The sequence below is a fragment of the Acipenser ruthenus genome, chromosome 25 (assembly GCF_902713425.1).
Source record: "Acipenser ruthenus chromosome 25, fAciRut3.2 maternal haplotype, whole genome shotgun sequence".
NCBI classification, from domain to species: Eukaryota; Metazoa; Chordata; class Actinopteri; order Acipenseriformes; family Acipenseridae; genus Acipenser; species Acipenser ruthenus.
Window position 1 is genome coordinate 11,461,998 of NC_081213.1, and position 21,922 is coordinate 11,483,919.

A 21,922-nucleotide genomic window follows, 5' to 3' on the forward strand; every position below is an offset into this window, starting at 1 on the left:
CAGGGCATGGGGGAGTGTGTCAACTTACGGATGTACAGACAGGACAGGCTGTGTTCACACACTGTGCAGACAGGACAGGCTGTGTTCACACACTGTACAGACAGGACAGGCTGTGTTCACACACTGTACAGACAGGCTGTGTTCACACACTGTGCAGACAGGACAGGCTGTGTTCACACACTATGCAGACAGGACAGGCTGTGTTCACACACTGTACAGACAGGACAGGCTCTGTTCACACACTGTACAGACAGGCTCTGTTCACACACTGTACAGCTTTATTAACCAGCTTGCTCTTCTCACACAGGGGCTGGCGGTCAGTGATCATTTCCCTGTGGCAGTGGATCTGAAGCCAGCCAGGGGTTTCCTCACATGGCTCAAATCTTCCGTTAACAAGACAAAACGCAGCACAAGCAAGTAAGCACAGTGCACTGTGCAATTATTAACCAGCCTCTCAGCCATCAGCATTCGATTCCTAACAAGAGTATATGTCACACAAGTAAACACAGTGCACTGTGCAATTATTAACCAACCACTCAACCATCAGCATACGATTCCTAACAGTGTATATCCCTGTCACAAAGACGGCCAGAGTGGGTGGCGTCAGACCAGAAAAGGAATACACAGACAGAGACGGTGGTGATGATGAGCTGAGTGCAATGGCTGCACTCAGCGTTTATTTAACAAATAAAAGGGTTGTAAACAGCACAAAACAGGACACGGCACTGGTAGCCAAAAGAAACATATAAACAAAACGGACTAAACACTTAACAAACGGTGCACGGAGACAAACACACACGGTGAGTACAAACAACTATTATATTTACTATCTTACTTCACTTTACTTTTACTCCTCTCTCTCTCACCCGTTCTCCTCTTCCGAACACCCAACCCCGACTGAATGAAAATGTGCCTATTTATACTGTTGTGCTGGGATTCAATTACTAATTAATTATTCACTTGAATCCCAGCACGTGAATTAATTCTGTGCAACCCCGTGTTCACATATTATATTTTAAATGCACGTGCGTGATGTGCAATCCCGTGCCTAAATACAAATATACACTTTTTAAATACACGTGAAACACAGACCCGTTTATATCCCGTGTACCAATGACTATACACCAACATTTACACACGCAACATACAACACATAACACACAATTGCACACAGGGGCGGGGCACATTGCCACATATACCCCCCCTTGTGCGCAGCACACATGGCCTCAACGGCCACCTCCCCCCTTAAAAACCCAGCAGTCCAGGACAAAGTCTCAGGCTGGGAAGGGAGGCTTCAGTAGGCCCATGGCTGGCAATGCTGTCAGCTCCCCTGCCGGTAGTGGCACAGCTGACAGCATGCTGGTCCCGTCCTGCAGCGAAAAAGCTACGGGGGCGGGTGGTCCCCCAACCTCCCCCTTCTTCGTAGCCAGCAGCTCCCTCCTGTGGGGCTCCGGCCACAAGAACTCCTGCAGCGAAACTGCTGCTGGGGAAAGTGGTCTCCAGACCTCCTCCTCCTTCTTCGTGGCCGGCAGCTCCCCTTTCTGGGGCTCCGGCCACCGTACTCCCTGCGGAGGTACGGGCAGCAGAGGCAGCTCCTGCTCCTCTGCTCCGGGCGGTGGTGGAGGCAGAGGCAGCTCCAGCTCCTCTGCTCCTGGCGGTGGTGGAGGCAGAGGCAGCTCCAGCTCCTCTGCTCCTGGCGTTGGTGGAACCAGCAGGCATTCACCCTCTGCTGGTGGAGGTGGGACCAGCAGGTATTCACCCTCTGCTGGTGGAGGTGGGAGGGGCAAGCAGTCCTCCCACTGCGGTGGAGGTGGCGGAGGTAGAGGCGATGGGGCTGATGCTGGCCACTCAGAGGGAGGCTGTGGCGGTGCTGGCTCCCTCTGCTGTGGCGGCTGGGCATGTGCGCGCCGTCAGCAGCATAGCTAGAGGCTGCTGGGGGACACCAGCATCCTGCCCTTCTCCCCCCCAAAAATTTTCAGGGGGTTGAGCCTGTAACTCCTCCCCTTCTGGCTCTTGGGACGGCACCAGCAGGTATTCACCCTCTGCTGGTGGAGGTGGGACCAGCAGGCATTCTCCCTCTGCTGGCAGCTTGGGTCCTACGGCTGTGGAAGCCCCGACTTCCCTCTTTTTGGGCTGTGGATGCACCGACTCCTCCCTTTTGGGCTGTGGACGCACCGACTCCTCCCTTTTGGGCTGTGGACGCACCGACTCCTCCCTTTTGGGCTGTGGACGCACCGACTCCTCCCTTTTGGGCTGTGGACGCACCGACTCCTCCCTTTTGGGCTGTGGACGTTCGGGCTCCCCCCACTCAGGCGTAGGACGTTCGGGCTCCTCCCACTCAGGCGTAGGACGTTCGGGCTCCTCCCACTCAGGCGTAGGACGTTCGGGCTCCTCCCACTCAGGCGTAGGACGTTCGGGCTCCTCCCGCTCAGGCGTAGGACGTTCGGGCTCCTCCCACTCAGGTGTAGGACGTTCGGGCTCCTCCCACTCAGGCGTAGGACGTTCGGGCTCCTCCCGCTTGGGCTGTGGACGCTCAGGCTCCTCCCATTTGGGCTGTGGACGCTCAGGCTCCTCCCGCTCGGGCTGTGGACGCTCAGGCTCCTCCCATTTGGGCTGTGGACGCTCAGGCTCCTCCCCATAACTGCGGAAGGGACAGTGGGCGAACAGGTGATCCTGGTCGCAGAGGAGGCACCCCGACGATGGCTTGTTACATCGCCGTGGATGCCTGGCCCTTAGGCGGCACTCCTCCTCCCTGTCCTTCACCTCTTTATCTGTCTCCCGCTTGGGCTGTGGAGGCAAAACCAGCAGGCATTCACCCTCTGCTGGTGGAGATGGGGACAGCAGGTACTCCTCTGCTGGTGGTCCTGCTACCTGGGCTGCTGTTCCGTTTATCGTTGCCTCCAGGTAGCTGAGGAGAAACTCCACACCTTCCTCCAAGGTGTTTGGGGTGTGTTCCTGCTGATAGGCCTCCCATCTCTCACTGTCCATCATCCACAGGGCCCGAACGACTATGGGCAGGGCCTGGGCCTCCAGCCCAGCATTCTCCAGGAACCAGTCCCGCCATTTTGTGGCGTCTTCTGCCATTATATATATATATATATATATATATTTTTTTTTAAACAAAACCCCTCCTGGTCTGACGCTTGGAGGCGCGGCTATCCCACGATGACACCACGTGTCACAAAGACGGCCAGAGTGGGTGGCGTCAGACCAGAAAAGGAATACACAGACAGAGACGGTGGTGATGATGAGCTGAGTGCAATGGCTGCACTCAGCGTTTATTTAACAAATAAAAGGGTTGTAAACAGCACAAAACAGGACACGGCACTGGTAGCCAAAAGAAACATATAAACAAAACGGACTAAACACTTAACAAACGGTGCACGGAGACAAACACACACGGTGAGTACAAACAACTATTATATTTACTATCTTACTTCACTTTACTTTTACTCCTCTCTCTCTCACCCGTTCTCCTCTTCCGAACACCCAACCCCGACTGAATGAAAATGTGCCTATTTATACTGTTGTGCTGGGATTCAATTACTAATTAATTATTCACTTGAATCCCAGCACGTGAATTAATTCTGTGCAACCCCGTGTTCACATATTATATTTTAAATGCACGTGCGTGATGTGCAATCCCGTGCCTAAATACAAATATACACTTTTTAAATACACGTGAAACACAGACCCGTTTATATCCCGTGTACCAATGACTATACACCAACATTTACACACGCAACATACAACACATAACACACAATTGCACACAGGGGCGGGGCACATTGCCACAATCCCACACAAGTAAACACAGTGTACTGTGCAATTATTAACCAACCACTCAACCATCAGCATTCGATTCCTAACAAGAGTATATCTCACACAAGTAAACACAGTGCACTGTGCAATTATTAACCAACCACTCAACCATCAGCATACGATTCCTAACAGTGTATATCCCACACAAGTAAACACAGTGTACTGTGCAATTATTAACCAACCACTCAACCATCAGCATACGATTCCTAACAGTGTATATCCCACACAAGTAAACAAAGTGTACTGTGCAATTATTAACCAACCACTCAACCATCAGCATTTGATTCCTAACAAGAGTATATCTCACACAAGTAAACACAGTGCACTGTGCAATTATTACCCAACCACTCAGCCATCAGCATTCGATTCCTAACAGTGTATATCCCACACAAGGCCAGCGGGACGGTTTTGAACTACAACACATGAAGTGATCCAGTATCAGGAACTCACAGCAACTTCTCATCCACAGCGTTATTTAAGATATCTGCAGATTCCAAATTGAGTTACATGCAAAAAGCCTTCAACAGAAGAAATGGGGATCAGTGATCATATTGTTAGTTAATAAGAAGTAAGAAAATCCATTTGTGAAACATTGTTATTCTCTTTAACAAACCAATAGTGGTCTAATATTTCACATGGTTAGCAGGCAGGTTCAGCTCAGCGCAGCAACTTTCACAGCATCTCCCATGATCCCTCTTACTGTAGTCCTGCAGAAGACCTGTAGAGCTCCTGTTGTTTGAACGGGACGACACCACTTGATGATTCACTGTGTCTGGACTCCTTTGAATGAAAGCTGTCATGCTCTGATATTCTGAGTAGTTCAAGCTGTGTCCTGGCAGGACGCTGGTACTACCTGTGTATACTCCAATGTTACAACACCAGCACCTGCATGTAGCCAGCAGTGCCAGTGTGGCTATACTAATAAACATTACTAAAGCTGTTGATAAACCAGTTATGGTATTCTGGGAGTTATTGTGTATGAATGCAAACATGCATCAGATACTAGTAGTGGGGTTCAGTTCTAATGATGGCACTGCTTGCCTTATAACAGCTTTGAAAAAGCACCAAATCGCAAAACAAACAACACCTGTGATAACGATCAGTGTTGTTAGCATTGAAAATTGCACCCTGTGTGCCAGCCCTGGTTTAATTAGAGGTCTGTTCCTTTAAGAGAATCTCAACAGGCTGTCCATCTGCATTAGCCAAGGTGCGTTGATGGGACACATCGGGAGCGGTCTCCTCAAGAGAGGCTGCAAATCCACGTTCCCAGGCTATACAATACTGTAGATACTGCACAGAGTTTAGCTGATAATAATGTACAGTGCGTACAAACCACATGCTGTTCCATCAATTATTTGCTGTCTAGATGCATGTAAACCTTGCTAAATTAATTAATTGTAATAAAATACCATAAGTGAGTATACAAAAACGGTGCCATTTTTAAGGATAAAGTGCATCATATTTAAGTAGACGGGTACATTTTACAATCCTCTTGTTTTCAGACTAAGTAAAAGCACAGAGTTATATTAAAAGCACAAGTGTGTATCTGCTGTCCCTTTGAGTTCTGGGTGCTGAAGGGAAGCCATTTCTGCCCTGATGTAGATAACCAGGAGAAACTGCAGAGAAGGAGGTTCTCGCAAATACAATATGGCATTATTATTATTATTATTATTATTATTATTTATTTCTTAGCAGACGCCCTTATCCAGTGCGACTTACAGTCGTAAACAAAAATACATTTCAAGAATCACAGTACAAGTAACAATACAATTAGGAGCAAGATAAAAATACAATGACTTTGGCTCTAGCAAGTACAAGAATAACAACATACCATTCAATAACGAGCAGATAACAGTGTCAGTGACAGTTACACCAGGATATAATTAAATACAAAATACTACAGATTAAATAACACTTGTGACAGATTACAGTACTCTAAAGTACAGGATTAAATGCAGTAAAATAGGGGGCAGATAAGAGCAAGTAAAGCGCATTTAAGGAAGAGAGATAATTGCTGTAAAATACATTCCTAGTGGAAGCTTGTAGTTTCTTAGTCTTCCATTTTGTACCCAGTTCACATAGTTCTTCATCCACTTGCATGACATCTTTCAGGAACCAGCTGTCACTGCACTACACACAGCTGGCCACAAGAGGGCCTTGGATAGCGGTGTTATACAGAAGAATGGTGCTGTTCCTAAGATAACTGATACAGTGGCTCTCAAAAGTATTCACCCCCCTTGGACTTTTCCACATTTTATTGTGTTACAACATGGAATCAAAATTGATTTAATTAAGAGTTTTTGCCCCTGATCAACACAAAAAAAATCCATAATGTCAAAGTGAAAAATAAAATCTACAAATTGTTCTAAATTAATTACAAATACAAAACAGAAAATAATTGATTGCAAAAGTATTCACCCCTTGAGTCAATATTTGGTAAAGGCACCTTTGGCAGCAATTACAGCCATGAGTCTATTTGGATAAGTCTCTACCAGCTTTGCACATCTGGACACTGCAATATTTGCCCATTCTTCTTTGCAAAATTGCTCAAGCTCCGTCAAGTTGGATGGGGACCTTTGGTGAACAGCAATTTTCAACTCTTTCCACATATTCTCAATTGGATTGAGGTCCGGGCTTTGACTGGGCCACTCCAGGACATTGACCTATTTGTTTTTAAGCCACTCCAGTGTGGCTTTGGCTGTATGTTTGGGGTCATTGTCCTGCTGGAAGATCAATCTTCTCCCAAGTCCCAGGTCTCTTGCAGACTTCAGCAGGTTTTCCTCCACGATTTCTCTGTACTTTGCTGCATCCATTTTGCCCTCTATCTTCACAAGCTTTCCAGGCCCTGACGCAGAGAAGCATCCCCATAACACCACCATGCTTCACGGTAGGGATGGTGTTCTCAGGATGATGTGCAGTGTTAGGCTTGCGCCAAACATAGCGCTTAGCGTTGAGGCCAAAAAGCTCTATTTTGGTCTCATCAGACCATAGAATCTTCTTCCACTTGGTCTCAGAGTCTCCCACATGCCTTTTGGCAAACTCTAGCTGAGATTTGATGGAAGTTTTTTTCAACAATGGCTTTCTTTTTGCCACTCTCCCATAAAGGCCAGTTTTGTGAAGCATCCGGGCTATTGTTGCCGTATGCACAGTGTCTCCCAGCTCAGCCGTGGAAGGCTGTAACTCCTTTAGAGTTGCCATAGGCCTCTTGGTGGCCTCCCTGACTAGTGCCCTTCTCGTCCGGATACTCAGTTTTTGATGGACTTCCATTTCTTAATAATGGACTTTACTGTGCTCCAGGGGATATTCAATGCCTTGGAAATGTTCTTATATCCTACCCCTAATTGGTGCTTTTGAAGAACCTTATTTCGGATTTGCTTTGAATGTTCCTTCATCTTCATGATGTAGTTTTTGTTAGGAAATGTATTAACCAACTGTGGGACCTCCCAGAGACAGGTGTATTTAACATGAAATCATGTGAAACACCTTAATTGCACACAGGTGGACTCCATTCAACTAATTATGTGATTTCTAAAGACAATTGGTTGCACTAGAGCTTATTTAGGTGTGTCATAGCAAAGGGGGTGAATAGTTATGCAATCAATTATTTTCTGTTTTATATTTGTAATTAATTTAGAACAATCTGTAGATTTTATTTTTCACTTTGACATTATGGACTTTTTTGTGTTGATCAGTAGCAAAAACTTTTGAAAGCCACTCTAGATACTGTGTGAGAGCCCCCTTTACAGAACAAGGGAAACTTAAATTTATAGGGTTAATAACCCACTAACGATATAAAACAGATGACATCATTACAGTGTATCAAGCAAGCCGTTTGTACATTATTAAACAGTCAGCTAGTACATATGTTAATTATTCATTTTGTGGATCACAAAAAGCCTGTTACATAGCAGACCTTACGACAGCCTCGGTGTTACTAAGCTTTCTATGTGCTTTTAGAGGTATAATATCGTTTTTATGACATGTACAATGATTTCTCAAACTAGAACTGCCACGTGGGATAGTAATGTACAAACAGTAAAGTAACATTACTGTGGGGCTCTGGAGCTTAGGACTGGGTTCAATCCGCACTATTCAGTGTATTCCTGAATGTTGTTACGTCCTGATGAATCCGTTTGGGATGATAGTATTACACACGTGTTCATTATTATACAATCTGTTAAAAGGGTGCGCCGGGGCTTAAATAAGAACACGGATCCTTCATCTTTCAATGTGTACTTAACTGTTGCTTGGTGACTGTGGCAATGCGCCCCGCCCCTGTGTGCATTTGTGTGTTATATGTTGTATGTTGCGTGCGTGTGTTAATGTTGGTGTATAGAGATTGGTACACGGGATATAAACGGGTCTGTTTTTCACGTGTACTTAATGTAGATTTGTATTTAGGCACGAGGAGGGCACAAATCACTTCACGTGCTGGTTAAATGTAATATGTGAGCACGGGGTTGCACAGAATTAATTCACGTGCTGGGATTCAAGTGAATAATTAATTAGTAATTGAATTCCAGCACAACAGTATATATAGATGCACGTTTCTTTCACTCAGTGTTGGGTGTTCGAGAGTGGAGAACGGGAGAGAGAGAAGGAGAAAGTAAAAGAAAGCGTAAAGATAAGTGTTATCACTCACCGTGTTTGTTTGTCTCCGTGCACCGTTTGTTAAGTGTTAGTTCGTTTTGTTTGTCTGTTTATTTTGGCTACAAGTGCCGTGTCCTGTTTTGTGTTCTGTTCAAACCTTTTATTTTCTGTGCTGTTTTACATGCTGAGCGAAACCATTCGCTCAGCTCCACCAAACTCCAAGTCTCTGTCTGTTTATTTCCTGCTTCTGGTCTGACGCCACCAACTCCGGCCGTCTTTGTGACAGTGACTAATAATGTTTTTATAAACACAATGTGCTCACCCACATGCACAGTTACACACAATCACACATGGGAACAGAGGCACCCACACGCACAGTTACGCACAGTTACACACAATCACACATAGAAACAGAGGCACCCACACGCACAGTTACACACAATTACACATAGAAACAGAGGCGCACACACAATTACACAGTCACCCACACACAGAAACACACACACACAATTACACAGTCACCCACACACAGAAACCGAGGCACACACACCCACACACATAAAAAGAGGTGCACACAGCCACACACAGAAAAAGAGGCGCGCACACACAGACACACACACACACACAGACACTGAAACAATCCAGTGTAAAATAATATGTGGTGCTGGCAGTTTTGCAATATTAAACGATGCAGTATGAAGTCCAGTATATTGCCTGACAGTGGGGTAAGATGCTCAACAAGGCATCATAAATTCAGTAATTCCAAAAATGAATCTTGCTAATATTATTATTATTATTATTATTATAATTATAATTATTATTATTATTATTTATTTCTTAGCAGATGCTCTTATCCAGGGCGACTTACAATTGTTACAAGATAACAAGGGAGACATTTTTTTATTATGAAAAGACAAAAACTTTGCGAGATACATTTTTAAAAAGAATATTTAGATTGTACCAAGTTTTAGATGTCCTTCATAACCCCCTGCTGCTGCATGTAGGCAGGATTCGCATGCTTAGTTCATGGTGTTACAATGTGGTCAGAAAGCTTCAAGGAGGGGCAGCTTGTGCACCTGCACCTGAAACTACCCGGGGGGGGGGGGGGGGGGGGGGGGTAAACAAACTGGACAGGCAACATGGGGTGGTTTGTGATTAAGTAGAAAATGCTATCGTCTTGTTTTAGGGTAAAAGATAACTAAGAGACTGTGCAGCTCGAAGGATTCCTATATGCAACCCACAATGCCTTGCTGCTACTGATATTTAACCCAGCCGATCAGTGGGAGCGGGGGAGTTGAAAATGCCGTTCCGAGCATAGAAGGTATCCTTCACAAGTCCAGATCTGCTAGAAACCGACTTCTTCACTTCTTTGACTAACTCACCTAGAAAAAGAGAATACAAGAGTTTCCTTCTAATTCTCCCCAGTTCAAGCAGGAACTTTCCTACACATTCTCTCTGGTTTAGTAGTGACTTTCATGTGAATTCTCCCCAGTTTAAACAGTGAACTTCAAATTAATTTTCCCCAGTTTAAGCAGTGACTTTCATACTAATTCTCCCCAGTTTAAGCAGTGAAATTCATATTAATTCTCCCCAGTTTACGCAGTTAATTTCATATTAATTCTCCCCAGTTTAAGCAGTGAATTTCATAATAATTCTCCCCAGTTTAAGCAGTGAATTTCATATTAATTCTCCCCAGTTTACGCAGTTAATTTCATATTAATTCTCCCCAGTTTAAGCAGTGAATTTCATAGTAATTCTCCCCAGTTTAGCAGTGAGTTTCATATTAATTCTCCTCAGCTGAAGCAGTGAATTCCATATGAATTCTCCCCAGTTTAGCAATGAGTTTCATATTGATTCTCCTCTGCTGAAGCAGTGAATTACACTCACCCAGTCTCCACCCGTACTCCCAGGAGGACAGGACGGGATGCTGAAATTTCTCATCGGGGCTCTTCTGGCTCCTCTGCTGCAGGTAGAGGTTCCTCCTTTTGCCCTCCTTGGAGAAGCCCTGGTAGAGTGTGCTGCGGATCTGTGGTGTCACTGGCCTCATGTCAGGCTGCAGCCCTGTCTCTGCAGTCTGTGCCACTGCAAGCTCCTCTGGCTTCTGAGTGCACATGACAGGAGGCAGGACAGTCCTTGGGGCTGGGAGCTTGGGGACCGCGCTGGCTTTCAGCCCCCTCAGGGACGGGCCTCTGGAGTACTCCTGCCCATACTTCACCTTCCAGGCCAGCCTGGTGTAGACCTCCTTCTCAATCAGCTCGCGGTAGCAGTTCTGCTTCTGTGTGGTCAGCAGATCCCTCATGTTGTTTTTGTCTCTCTGCAGTGCTCTGGCTCCCCTTGAATGGGATCTTTCACTGCCATAGAGACACCAACACTAACACAGGCTCAGGTTTACTTCCTGCTCGCTCTGCCTCCATGGTTACGCAGTGGAAGCCCGGACTCGCTGGGAGGGAGCCTGGCTGAATGAATGGACAGAGAATCCTCCGAGAAAACCTGCAGCCAGGGGGCGCTGCTGAGTGAAGCACTGCCCAGATCTGTCACAGACTCTCCACACTGCCTGACAGCCAGGGGCCTGAGCTCTCTACTGCAGCCACCTCTAACCTGCGCCACTGCAAAGAATAGATACACACTGTATCGATATATAGATGAGTGATATTTAGCATTAGAATAGATACACACTGTATCGATATATAGATGAGTGATATTTAGCATTAGAATAGATACACACTGTATCGATATATAGATGAGTGATATTTAGCATTAGAATAGATACACACTGTATCGATATATAGATGAGTGATATTTAGCATTAGAATAGATACACACTGTATCGATATATAGATGAGTGATATTTAGCATTAGAATAGATACACACTGTATCGATATATAGATGAGTGATATTTAGCATTAGAATAGATACACACTGTATCGATATATAGATGAGTGATATTTAGCATTAGTGACCCACAACAGATCTAGTAAAAACTATAGAGCTTTTTTTAAGTTTTGTTTTAAAAATATAACACAGAATATGTTGGTTAGTGAGCTAGCTATTACATTGGGATGGTCTTTATACTGTACCAGTACAGTGGTCCTCACAGCCCATTATCTTCAGTACAAACATGATGACAGTGTCATGGCATCACCAGGCAGATGGGATGTGACATTATGGGACGGAGGAACGGTCTTGTTTTCAGAATAACTTTTACACTTTTGCAATTCCCACAAATGTTCTCTGGCTTCTATAGCCTGCATGCAGATTTTCATACCTCACATGTAGTTTTACAGCATTCTCACAAGTGCCTATTTTCACTTTGACACAGAGGCAGCCCGTTTGTCCCAATGCCACCACACTATAAATGCATTCCTGTGCAGCATCTGGTCCTCCAACTCAGTCCTGAGTCTATGAGGAGTGTGAGTCTCTGCTGAGAAGAATGACTACAGTACCATGACAAGATGCCTTCACTACGGCATACCCCATGCATGTACTGGGCTTTACCAGGCTCAGTATACACTGTCAGCTTTGGAACCTTTCCCCCTTGCGCTGCGCTGCTGCTCGGTTATTACCAGGGTATATATCTTACCAGGGTATACTACAGTAAACTTTTAAAAAGGGTCTGAGGAATTGAATGAGCTGCTATAATTAATTAAAACCAGCTGGGATTGCTGTAGTTTTTCACTGCATAGTTGTGACCAGAAGGGGGCAGTCTTCCGCAACATGTGAGAAGAGCGTTTACAAAGATGTTGAATCAACAAGCTGAAACCTGGAGAGCGATCCAGCGAAGAGGCAGAGATAGACGAGGCCACGCTTGAAGAACACGGCTCTACAAACTGAAACCTGGAGAGCGATCCAGCGAAGAGGCAGAGATAGACGAGGCCACGCTTGAAGAACACGGCTCTACAAACTGAAACCTGGAGAGCGATCCAGCGAAGAGGCAGACAAGGCCACGCTTGAAGAACACGGCTCTGCAAACTGAAACCTGGAGAGCGATCCAGCGAAGAGGCAGACAAGGCCACGCTTGAAGAACACGGCTCTGCAAACTGAAACCTGGAGAGCGATCCAGCGAAGAGGCAGACAAGGCCACGCTTGAAGAACACGGCTCTGCAAACTGAAACCTGGAGAGCGATCCAGCGAAGAGGCAGAGATAGACGAGGCCACGCTTGAAGAACACGGCTCTACAAACTGAAACCTGGAGAGCGATCCAGCGAAGAGGCAGACAAGGCCACGCTTGAAGAACACGGCTCTGCAAACTGAAACCTGGAGAGCGATCCAGCGAAGAGGCAGACAAGGCCACGCTTGAAGAACACGGCTCTGCAAACTGAAACCTGGAGAGCGATCCAGCGAAGAGACAGAGACAGAGACAGACGAGGTCATGGTTGAAGAACACGGCTCTGCAAACTGAAACCTGGAGAGTGATCCAGCGAAGAGACAGACGAGGTCATGGTTGAAGAACACGGCTCTGCAAACTGAAACCTGGAGAGCGATCCAGCGAAGAGACAGACGAGGCTGCGCTTGAAGAACACGGCTCTGCAAACTGAAACCTGGAGAGTGATCCAGCGAAGAGACAGACGAGGTCATGGTTGAAGAACACGGCTCTGCAAACTGAAACCTGGAGAGCGATCCAGCGAAGAGACAGACGAGGCTGCGCTTGAAGAACACGGCTCTGCAAACTGAAACCTGGAGAGCGATCCAGTGAAGAGACAGAGACAGACGAGGTCACGCTTCAAGAACACGGCTCTGCAAACTGAAACCTGGAGAGTGATCCAGCGAAGAGACAGAGACAGACGAGGTCACGCTTGAAGAACACGGCTCTGCAAACTGAAACCTGGAGAGTGATCCAGCGAAGAGACAGAGACAGACGAGGTCACGCTTGAAGAACACGGCTCTGCAAACTGAAACCTGGAGAGTGATCCAGCGAAGAGACAGAGACAGACGAGGTCACGCTTGAAGAACACGACTCTGCAAACTGAAACCTGGAGAGCGATCCAGTGAAGAGACAGAGACAGACGAGATCACGCTTCAAGAACACGGCTCTGCAAACTGAAACCTGGAGAGTGATCCAGCGAAGAGACAGAGACAGACGAGGTCACGCTTGAAGAACACGGCTCTGCAAACTGAAACCTGGAGAGTGATCCAGCGAAGAGACAGAGACAGACGAGGTCACGCTTGAAGAACATGGCTCTGCAAACTGAAACCTGGAGAGCGATCCAGCGAAGAGACAGAGACAGACGAGGTCACGCTTGAAGAACACGGCTCTGCAAACTGAAACCTGGAGAGCGATCCAGCGAAGAGTCAGAGACAGAGACAGACGAGGTCATGCTTGAAGAACACGGCTCTACAGGCAGATTTGAGTACAGAAATGACTTAACAAATAATCATTTAATAAGGGAATTTCAGAATGGCAGAGATTAGTGAGGCAAACTAACAGAACTGTACTGTAGATGAGCTAGATTAACCAAAAGCAGAGAAATGATCTTGGCTTACATTCCAGCACCTCATTGATGCACTTGCTTCCAGGAGTTCCATTTTAAACTAAAAGAAAATAACTGCTTTGCTGGCTGCTCTGAATGCTGTGCTCTTGTGTTGTGGTTGACGGTGCTGGCACACTGCTCTGAATGCTGTGCTCTTGTGTTGTGGTTGATGGTGCAAGCACACTGCTCTGAATGCTGTGCTCTTGTGTTGTGGTTGATGGTGCAAGCACACTGCTCTGAATGCTGTGCTCTTGTGTTGTGGTTGATGGGGCTGGCATACTGCTCTGAATGCTGTGCTCTTGTGTTGTGGTTGATGGTGCAAGCATACTGCTCTGAATGCTGTGCTCTTGTGTTGTGGTTGATGGTGCTGGCATACTGCTCTGAATGCTGTGCTCTTGTGTTGTGGTTGACGGTGATGGCACACTGCTCTGAATGCTGTGTCTTGTGTTGTGGTTGACGGTGCTGGCACACTGCTCTGAATGCTGTGCTCTTGTGTTGTGGTTGACGGTGCTGGCACACTGCTCTGAATGCTGTGCTCTTGTGTTGTGGTTGACGGTGCTGGCACACTGCTCTGAATGCTGTGCTCTTGTGTTGTGGTTGACGGTGCTGGCACACTGCTCTGAATGCTCCGCTCTTGTGTTGTGGTTGATGGTGCAAGCACATTGCTCTGAATGCTTCGCTCTTGTGTTGTGGTTGATGGGGCTGGCACACTGCTCTGAATGCTCCGCTCTTGTGTTGTGGTTGATGGTGCTGGCACACTGCTCTGAATGCTGCGCTCTTGTGTTGTGTTTGACGGTGGTGGCACACTGGTCTAAATGCTGCGCTTTTCTGTTGTGGTTGATGGTGCTGGCACACTGCTCTGAATGCTGTGCTCTTGTGTTGTGGTTGACGGTGCTGGCACACTGGTCTAAATGCTGCGCTCTTGTGTTGTGGTTGACGGTCCTGGCACACTGCTCTGAATGCTCCGCTCCTGTGTTGTGGTTGATAGTGCTGGCACACTGCTCTGAATGCTCTGCTCTTGTGTTGTGGTTGTTGGTGCTGGCACACTGCTTTGAATGCTGTGCTCTTGTGTTGTGGTTGACGGTGCTGGCACACTGCTCTGAATGCTCCTCTCTTGTGTTGTGGTTGATGGTGCTGGCACACTGCTCTGAATGCTGCGCTCTTGTGTTGTGGTTGACGGTGCTGGCACACTGCTCTGAATGCTCTGCTCTTGTGTTGTGGTTGACGGTGCTGGCACACTGCTTTGAATGCTGTGCTCTTGTGTTGGGGTTGACGGTGCTGGCACACTGCTCTGAATGCTGAGCTCCTGTGTTGTGGTTGATAGTGCTGGCACACTGCTCTGAATGCTCTGCTCTTGTGTTGTGGTTGACGGTGCTGGCACACTGCTCTGAATGCTCTGCTCTTGTGTTGTGGTTGACGGTGCTGGCACACTGCTTTGAATGCTGTGCTCTTGTGTTGTGGTTGACGGTGCTGGCACACTGCTCTGAATGCTGTGCTCTTGTGTTGTGGTTGACGGTGCTGGCACACTGGTCTAAATGCTGCGCTCTTGTGTTGTGGTTGACGGTCCTGGCACACTGCTCTGAATGCTCTGCTCTTGTGTTGTGGTTGACGGTGCTGGCACACTGCTTTGAATGCTGTGCTCTTGTGTTGTGGTTGACGGTGCTGGCACACTGCTCTGAATGCTGCGCTCCTGTGTTGTGGTTGATAGTGCTGGCACACTGCTCTGAATGCTCCGCTCTTGTGTTGTGGTTGACGGTGCTGGCACACTGCTCTGAATGCTCTGCTCTTGTGTTGTGGTTGACGGTGCTGGCACACTGCTCTGAATGCTGCGCTCTTGTGTTGTGGTTGACAGTGCTGGCTGCTCTGAATGCTCCGCTCTTGTGTTGTGGTTGACAGTGCTGGCACACTGCTCTGAATGCTGTGCTCTTGTGTTGTGGTTGACGGTGCTGGCACACTGCTCTGAATGCTGTGCTCTTGTGTTGTGGTTGACGGAGCTGGCACAGTGCTCTGAATGCTCCTCTCTTGTGTTGTGGTTGACGGTGCTGGCACACTGCTCTGAATGCTCCGCTCTTGTGTTGTGGTTGACGGTGCTGGCACACTGCTCTGAATGCTGTGCTCGTGTGTTGTGGTTGATGGTGCTGGTACACTGCTCTGAATGCAGTGCTCTTGTGTTGTGGTTGACAGTGCTGGCACACTGCTCTGAATGCTGTGCTCTTGTGTTGTGGTTGACGGTGCTGGCAAACTACTCTGAATGCTGTACTCTTGTGTTGTGGTTGACGGTGCTGGCACACTGCTCTGAATGCTCCTCTCTTGTGTTGTGGTTGATGGTGCTGGCACACTGCTCTGAATGCTCCTCTCTTGTGTTGTGGTTGATGGGGCTGGCACACTGCTCTGAATGCTGTGCTCTTGTGTTGTGGTTGACGGTGCTGGCACACTGCTCTGAATGCTCCGCTCTTGTGTTGTGGTTGATGGTGCTGGCACACTGCTCTGAATGCTCCTCTGTTGTGTTGTGGTTGATGGTGCTGGCACACTGCTCTGAATGTTGTGCTCTTGTGTTGTGGTTGACGGTGCTGGCACACTGCTCTGAATGCTGCGCTCTTGTGTTGTGGTTGATGGTGCTGGCATACTGCTCTGAATGCTGTGCTCTTGTGTTGTGGTTGACGGTGCTGGCACACTGCTCTGAATGCTGTGCTCTTGTGTTGTGGTTGACGGTGCTGGCACACTGCTCTGAATGCTGTGCTCTTGTGCTGTGGTTGATGGTGCTGGCACACTGCTCTGAATGTTGTGCTCTTGTGTTGTGGTTGACGGTGCTGGCACACTGCTCTGAATGCTGCGCTCTTGTGTTGTGGTTGATGGTGCTGGCACACTGCTCTGAATGCTGTGCTCTTGTGTTGTGGTTGACGGTGCTGGCACACTGCTCTGAATGCTCTGCTCTTGTGTTGTGGTTGACGGTGCTGGCACACTGCTTTGAATGCTGTGCTCTTGTGTTGTGGTTGACGGTGCTGGCACACTGCTCTGAATGCTGTGCTCTTGTGTTGTGGTTGATGGTGCTGGCACACTGCTCTGAATGCTGCGCTCTTGTGTTGTGGTTGACGGTGCTGGCACATGCTTTGAATGCTGTGCTCTTGTGTTGTGGTTGACGGTGCTGGCACACTGCTCTGAATGCTCCTCTCTTGTGTTGTGGTTGACGGTGCTGGCACACTGCTCTGAATGCTGCGCTTTTGTGTTGTGGTTGACAGTGCTGGCTGCTCTGAATGCTCCGCTCTTGTGTTGTGGTTGACAGTGCTGGCACACTGCTCTGAATGTTGTGCTCTTGTGTTGTGGTTGACGGTGCTGGCATACTGCTCTGAATACTGTGCTCTTGTGTTGTGGTTGACGGTGCTGGCACACTGCTCTGAATGTTGTGCTCTTGTGTTGTGGTTGACGGTGCTGGCACACTGCTCTGAATGCTGTGCTCTTGTGTTGTGGTTGATGGTGATGGCACACTGCTCTGAATGCTGTGCTCTTGTGTTGTGGTTGATGGTGCTGGCACACTGCTCTGAATGTTGTGCTCTTGTGTTGTGGTTGACGGTGCTGGCACACTGCTCTGAATGCTGTGCTCTTGTGTTGTGGTTGACGGTGCTGGCACACTGCTCTGAATGCTCTGCTCTTGTGTTGTGGTTGACGGTGCTGGCACACTGCTTTGAATGCTGTGCTCTTGTGTTGTGGTTGACGGTGCTGGCACACTGCTCTGAATGCTCTGCTCTTGTGTTGTGGTTGACGGTGCTGGCACACTGCTCTGAATGCTGTGCTCTTGTGTTGTGGTTGACGGTGCTGGCACACTGCTCTGAATGCTGTGCTCTTGTGCTGTGGTTGATGGTGCTGGCACACTGCTCTGAATGTTGTGCTCTTGTGTTGTGGTTGACGGTGCTGGCACACTGCTCTGAATGCTGCGCTCTTGTGTTGTGGTTGATGGTGCTGGCACACTGCTCTGAATGCTGTGCTCTTGTGTTGTGGTTGACGGTGCTGGCACACTGCTCTGAATGCTCTGCTCTTGTGTTGTGGTTGACGGTGCTGGCACACTGCTTTGAATGCTGTGCTCTTGTGTTGTGGTTGACGGTGCTGGCACACTGCTCTGAATGCTGTGCTCTTGTGTTGTGGTTGATGGTGCTGGCACACTGCTCTGAATGCTGCGCTCTTGTGTTGTGGTTGACGGTGCTGGGACATGCTTTGAATGCTGTGCTCTTGTGTTGTGGTTGACGGTGCTGGTACACTGCTCTGAATGCTCCTCTCTTGTGTTGTGGTTGACGGTGCTGGCACACTGCTCTGAATGCTGCGCTCTTGTGTTGTGGTTGACAGTGCTGGCTGCTCTGAATGCTCCGCTCTTGTGTTGTGGTTGACAGTGCTGGAACAGTGCTCTGAATGCTGTGCTCTTGTGTTGTGGTTGACGGTGCTGGCACAGTGCTCTGAATGCTCCTCTCTTGTGTTGTGGTTGACAGTGCTGGCACACTGCTCTGAATGTTGTGCTCTTGTGTTGTGGTTGACAGTGCTGGCTGCTCTGAATGCTCCGCTCTTGTGTTGTGGTTGACAGTGCTGGAACAGTGCTCTGAATGCTGTGCTCTTGTGTTGTGGTTGACGGTGCTGGCACAGTGCTCTGAATGCTCCTCTCTTGTGTTGTGGTTGACAGTGCTGGCACACTGCTCTGAATGTTGTGCTCTTGTGTTGTGGTTGACGGTGCTGGCACACTGCTCTGAATGCTGCGCTCTTGTGTTGTGGTTGATGGTGCTGGCATACTGCTCTGAATACTGTGCTCTTGTGTTGTGGTTGACGGTGCTGGCACACTGCTCTGAATGCTGTGCTCTTGTGTTGTGGTTGACGGTGCTGGCACACTGCTCTGAATGCTGTGCTCTTGTGTTGTGGTTGATGGTGCTGGCACACTGCTCTGAATGTTGTGCTCTTGTGTTGTGGTTGACGGTGCTAGCACATGCTTTGAATGCTGTGCTCTTGTGTTGTGGTTGACGGTGCTGGCACACTGCTCTGAATGCTCCTCCCTTGTGTTGTGGTTGACGGTGCTGGCACACTGCTCTGAATGCTGCGCTCTTGTGTTGTGGTTGACAGTGCTGGCTGCTCTGAATGCTCCGCTCTTGTGTTGTGGTTGACAGTGCTGGAACAGTGCTCTGAATGCTGTGCTCTTGTGTTGTGGTTAACGGTGCTGGCACAGTGCTCTGAATGCTCCTCTCTTGTGTTGTGGTTGACAGTGCTGGCACACTGCTCTGAATGCTCCGCTCTTGTGTTGTGGTTGACAGTGCTGGCTGCTCTGAATGCTCCGGTCTTGTGTTGTGGTTGACAGTGCTGGCTGCTCTGAATGCTCCTCTCTTGTGTTGTGGTTGACAGTGCTGGCACACTGCTCTGAATGTTGTGCTCTTGTGTTGTGGTTGATGGTGCTGGCACACTGCTCTGAATGCTGTGCTCTTGTGTTGTGGTTGACGGTGCTGGCACACTGCTCTGAATGCTGTGCTCTTGTGTTGTAGTTGACGGTGCTGGCACACTGCTCTGAATGCTGTGCTCTTGTGTTGTGGTTGATGGTGCTGGCACACTGCTCTGAATGCTGTGCTCTTGTGTTGTGGTTGACGGTGCTGGCACAGTGCTCTGAATGCTCCTCTCTTGTGTTGTGTTTGACGGTGCTGGCACACTGCTCTAAATGCTGCGCTCTTGTGTTGTGGTTGACAGTGCTGGCTGCTCTGAATGCTCCTCTCTTGTGTTGTGGTTGACAGTGCTGGCACACTGCTCTGAATGCTGTGCTCTTGTGTTGTGGTTGACGGTGCTGGCACACTACTCTGAATGCTCTGCTCTTGTGTTGTGGTTGACGGTGCTGGCACACTGGTCTAAATGCTGTGCTCTTGTGTTGTGGTTGACGGTGCTGGCACACTGCTCTGAATGCTCCGCTCCTGTGTTGTGGTTGATAGTGCTGGCACACTGCTCTGAATGCTCTGCTCTTGTGTTGTGCTTGATGGGGCTGACACATTGCTCTGAATGCTTCTCTAGTGTTGTGGTTGATGGTGCTGGCACACTGCTCTGAATACTCCTCTTTTGTGTTGTGGTTGACGGTGCTGGCACACTGCTCTGAATACTCCTCTTTTGTGTTGTGGTTGATGGGGCTGGCACACTGCTCTGAATGCTGTGCTCTTGTGTTGTGGTTGACGGTGCTGGCACACTGCTCTGAATGCTCCTCTCTTGTGTTGTGGTTGACGGAGCTGGCACACTGCTCTGAATGCTGTGCTCTTGTGTTGTGGTTGACGGTGCTGGCACAGTGCTCTGAATGCTCCTCTCTTGTGTTGTGGTTGACGGTGCTGGCACACTGCTCTGAATACTCCTCTTTTGTGTTGTGGTTGATGGGGCTGGCACACTGCTCTGAATGCTGTGCTCTTGTGTTGTGGTTGACGGTGCTGGCACACTGGTCTAAATGCTGCGCTCTTCTGTTGTGGTTGACGGTCCTGGCACACTGCTTTGAATGCTGTGCTCTTGTGTTGTGGTTGACGGTGCTGGCACACTGCTCTGAATGCTCCTCTCTTGTGTTCTGGTTGACGGTGCTGGCACACTGCTGTGAATGCTGCGCTCTTGTGTTGTGGTTGACGGTGCTGGCACACTGCTCTGAATGCTCTGCTCTTGTGTTGTGGTTGATGGTGCTGGCACACTGCTCTGAATGCTGCGCTCTTGTGTTGTGGTTGATGGTGCTGGCACACTGCTCTGAATGCTCCGCTCTTGTGTTGTGGTTGACAGTACTGGCTGCTCTGAATGCTCCGCTCTTGTGTTGTGGTTGACAGTGCTGGCACACTGCTCTGAATGCTGTGCTCTTGTGTTGTGGTTGACGGTGCTGGCACACTGCTCTGAATGCTGTGCTCTTGTGTTGTGGTTGACGGTGCTGGCACACTGCTCTGAATGCTCCGCTCTTGTGTTGTGGTTGACGGTGCTGGCACACTGCTCTGAATGCTCCGCTCTTGTGTTGTGGTTGACAGTGCTGGCTGCTCTGAATGCTGCGCTCTTGTGTTGTGGTTGACAGTGCTGGCACACTGCTCTGAATGCTGTGCTCTTGTGTTGTGGTTGACGGTGCTGGCACACTGCTCTGAATGCTCCGCCTTGTGTTGTGGTTGACGGTGCTGGCACACTGCTCTGAATGCTGTGCTCTTGTGTTGTGGTTGACGGTGCTGGCACACTGCTCTGAATGCTGTGCTCTTGTGTTGTGGTTGATGGTGCTGGCACACTGCTCTGAATGCTGTGCTCTTGTGTTGTGGTTGACGGTGCTGGCACAGTGCTCTGAATGCTCCTCTCTTGTGTTGTGTTTGACGGTGCTGGCACACTGCTCTAAATGCTGCGCTCTTGTGTTGTGGTTGACAGTGCTGGCTGCTCTGAATGCTCCTCTCTTGTGTTGTGGTTGACAGTGCTGGCACACTGCTCTGAATGCTGTGCTCTTGTGTTGTGGTTGACGGTGCTGGCACACTACTCTGAATGCTCTGCTCTTGTGTTGTGGTTGACGGTGCTGGCACACTGGTCTAAATGCTGTGCTCTTGTGTTGTGGTTGACGGTGCTGGCACACTGCTCTGAATGCTCCGCTCCTGTGTTGTGGTTGATAGTGCTGGCACACTGCTCTGAATGCTCTGCTCTTGTGTTGTGCTTGATGGGGCTGACACATTGCTCTGAATGCTTCTCTAGTGTTGTGGTTGATGGTGCTGGCACACTGCTCTGAATACTCCTCTTTTGTGTTGTGGTTGACGGTGCTGGCACACTGCTCTGAATACTCCTCTTTTGTGTTGTGGTTGATGGGGCTGGCACACTGCTCTGAATGCTGTGCTCTTGTGTTGTGGTTGACGGTGCTGGCACACTGCTCTGAATGCTCCTCTCTTGTGTTGTGGTTGACGGAGCTGGCACACTGCTCTGAATGCTGTGCTCTTGTGTTGTGGTTGACGGTGCTGGCACAGTGCTCTGAATGCTCCTCTCTTGTGTTGTGGTTGACGGTGCTGGCACACTGCTCTGAATACTCCTCTTTTGTGTTGTGGTTGATGGG

At 48.6% G+C, this 21,922-nt stretch overlaps 1 protein-coding gene across 2 annotated transcripts; it reads right to left on the reverse strand.

The window, feature by feature from the left end:
- Window positions 1-9,296: 9,296 nt before the first annotated feature.
- LOC117417597 (protein ATP6V1FNB-like) lies at window positions 9,297-14,320 on the reverse strand. 2 transcript variants are annotated; one of them, XM_059000463.1, is made up of 3 exons: window positions 13,895-14,320; window positions 10,300-11,018; window positions 9,297-9,794 (listed from the first exon to the last, which is right to left on the reverse strand). In XM_059000463.1, exons 2-3 carry the CDS (start codon window positions 10,709-10,711, stop codon window positions 9,676-9,678), a joined length of 531 nt encoding a protein of 176 aa, XP_058856446.1. In that variant the 5' UTR covers window positions 10,712-11,018; window positions 13,895-14,320; the 3' UTR covers window positions 9,297-9,675. The 2 variants fall into 2 exon arrangements, with proteins under 2 accessions (XP_058856446.1, XP_033885606.1); XM_034029715.3 differs by lacking the exon at window positions 13,895-14,320 and adding an exon at window positions 11,491-12,252 and having other exon boundaries at window positions 10,300-11,010.
- Window positions 14,321-21,922: the final 7,602 nt, after the last annotated feature.

Coding starts and splice junctions, on each gene's coding strand:
- LOC117417597 (XM_059000463.1), bottom strand. CDS start 10,711: ATGAGGGATCTGCTGACCACACAGAAGCAGAACTGCTACCGCGAGCTG. Junction 9,795..10,299: donor GGAGTACGGGTGGAGACTGG/GTGAGTGTAATT, acceptor CTCTTTTTCTAG/GTGAGTTAGTCAAAGAAGTG.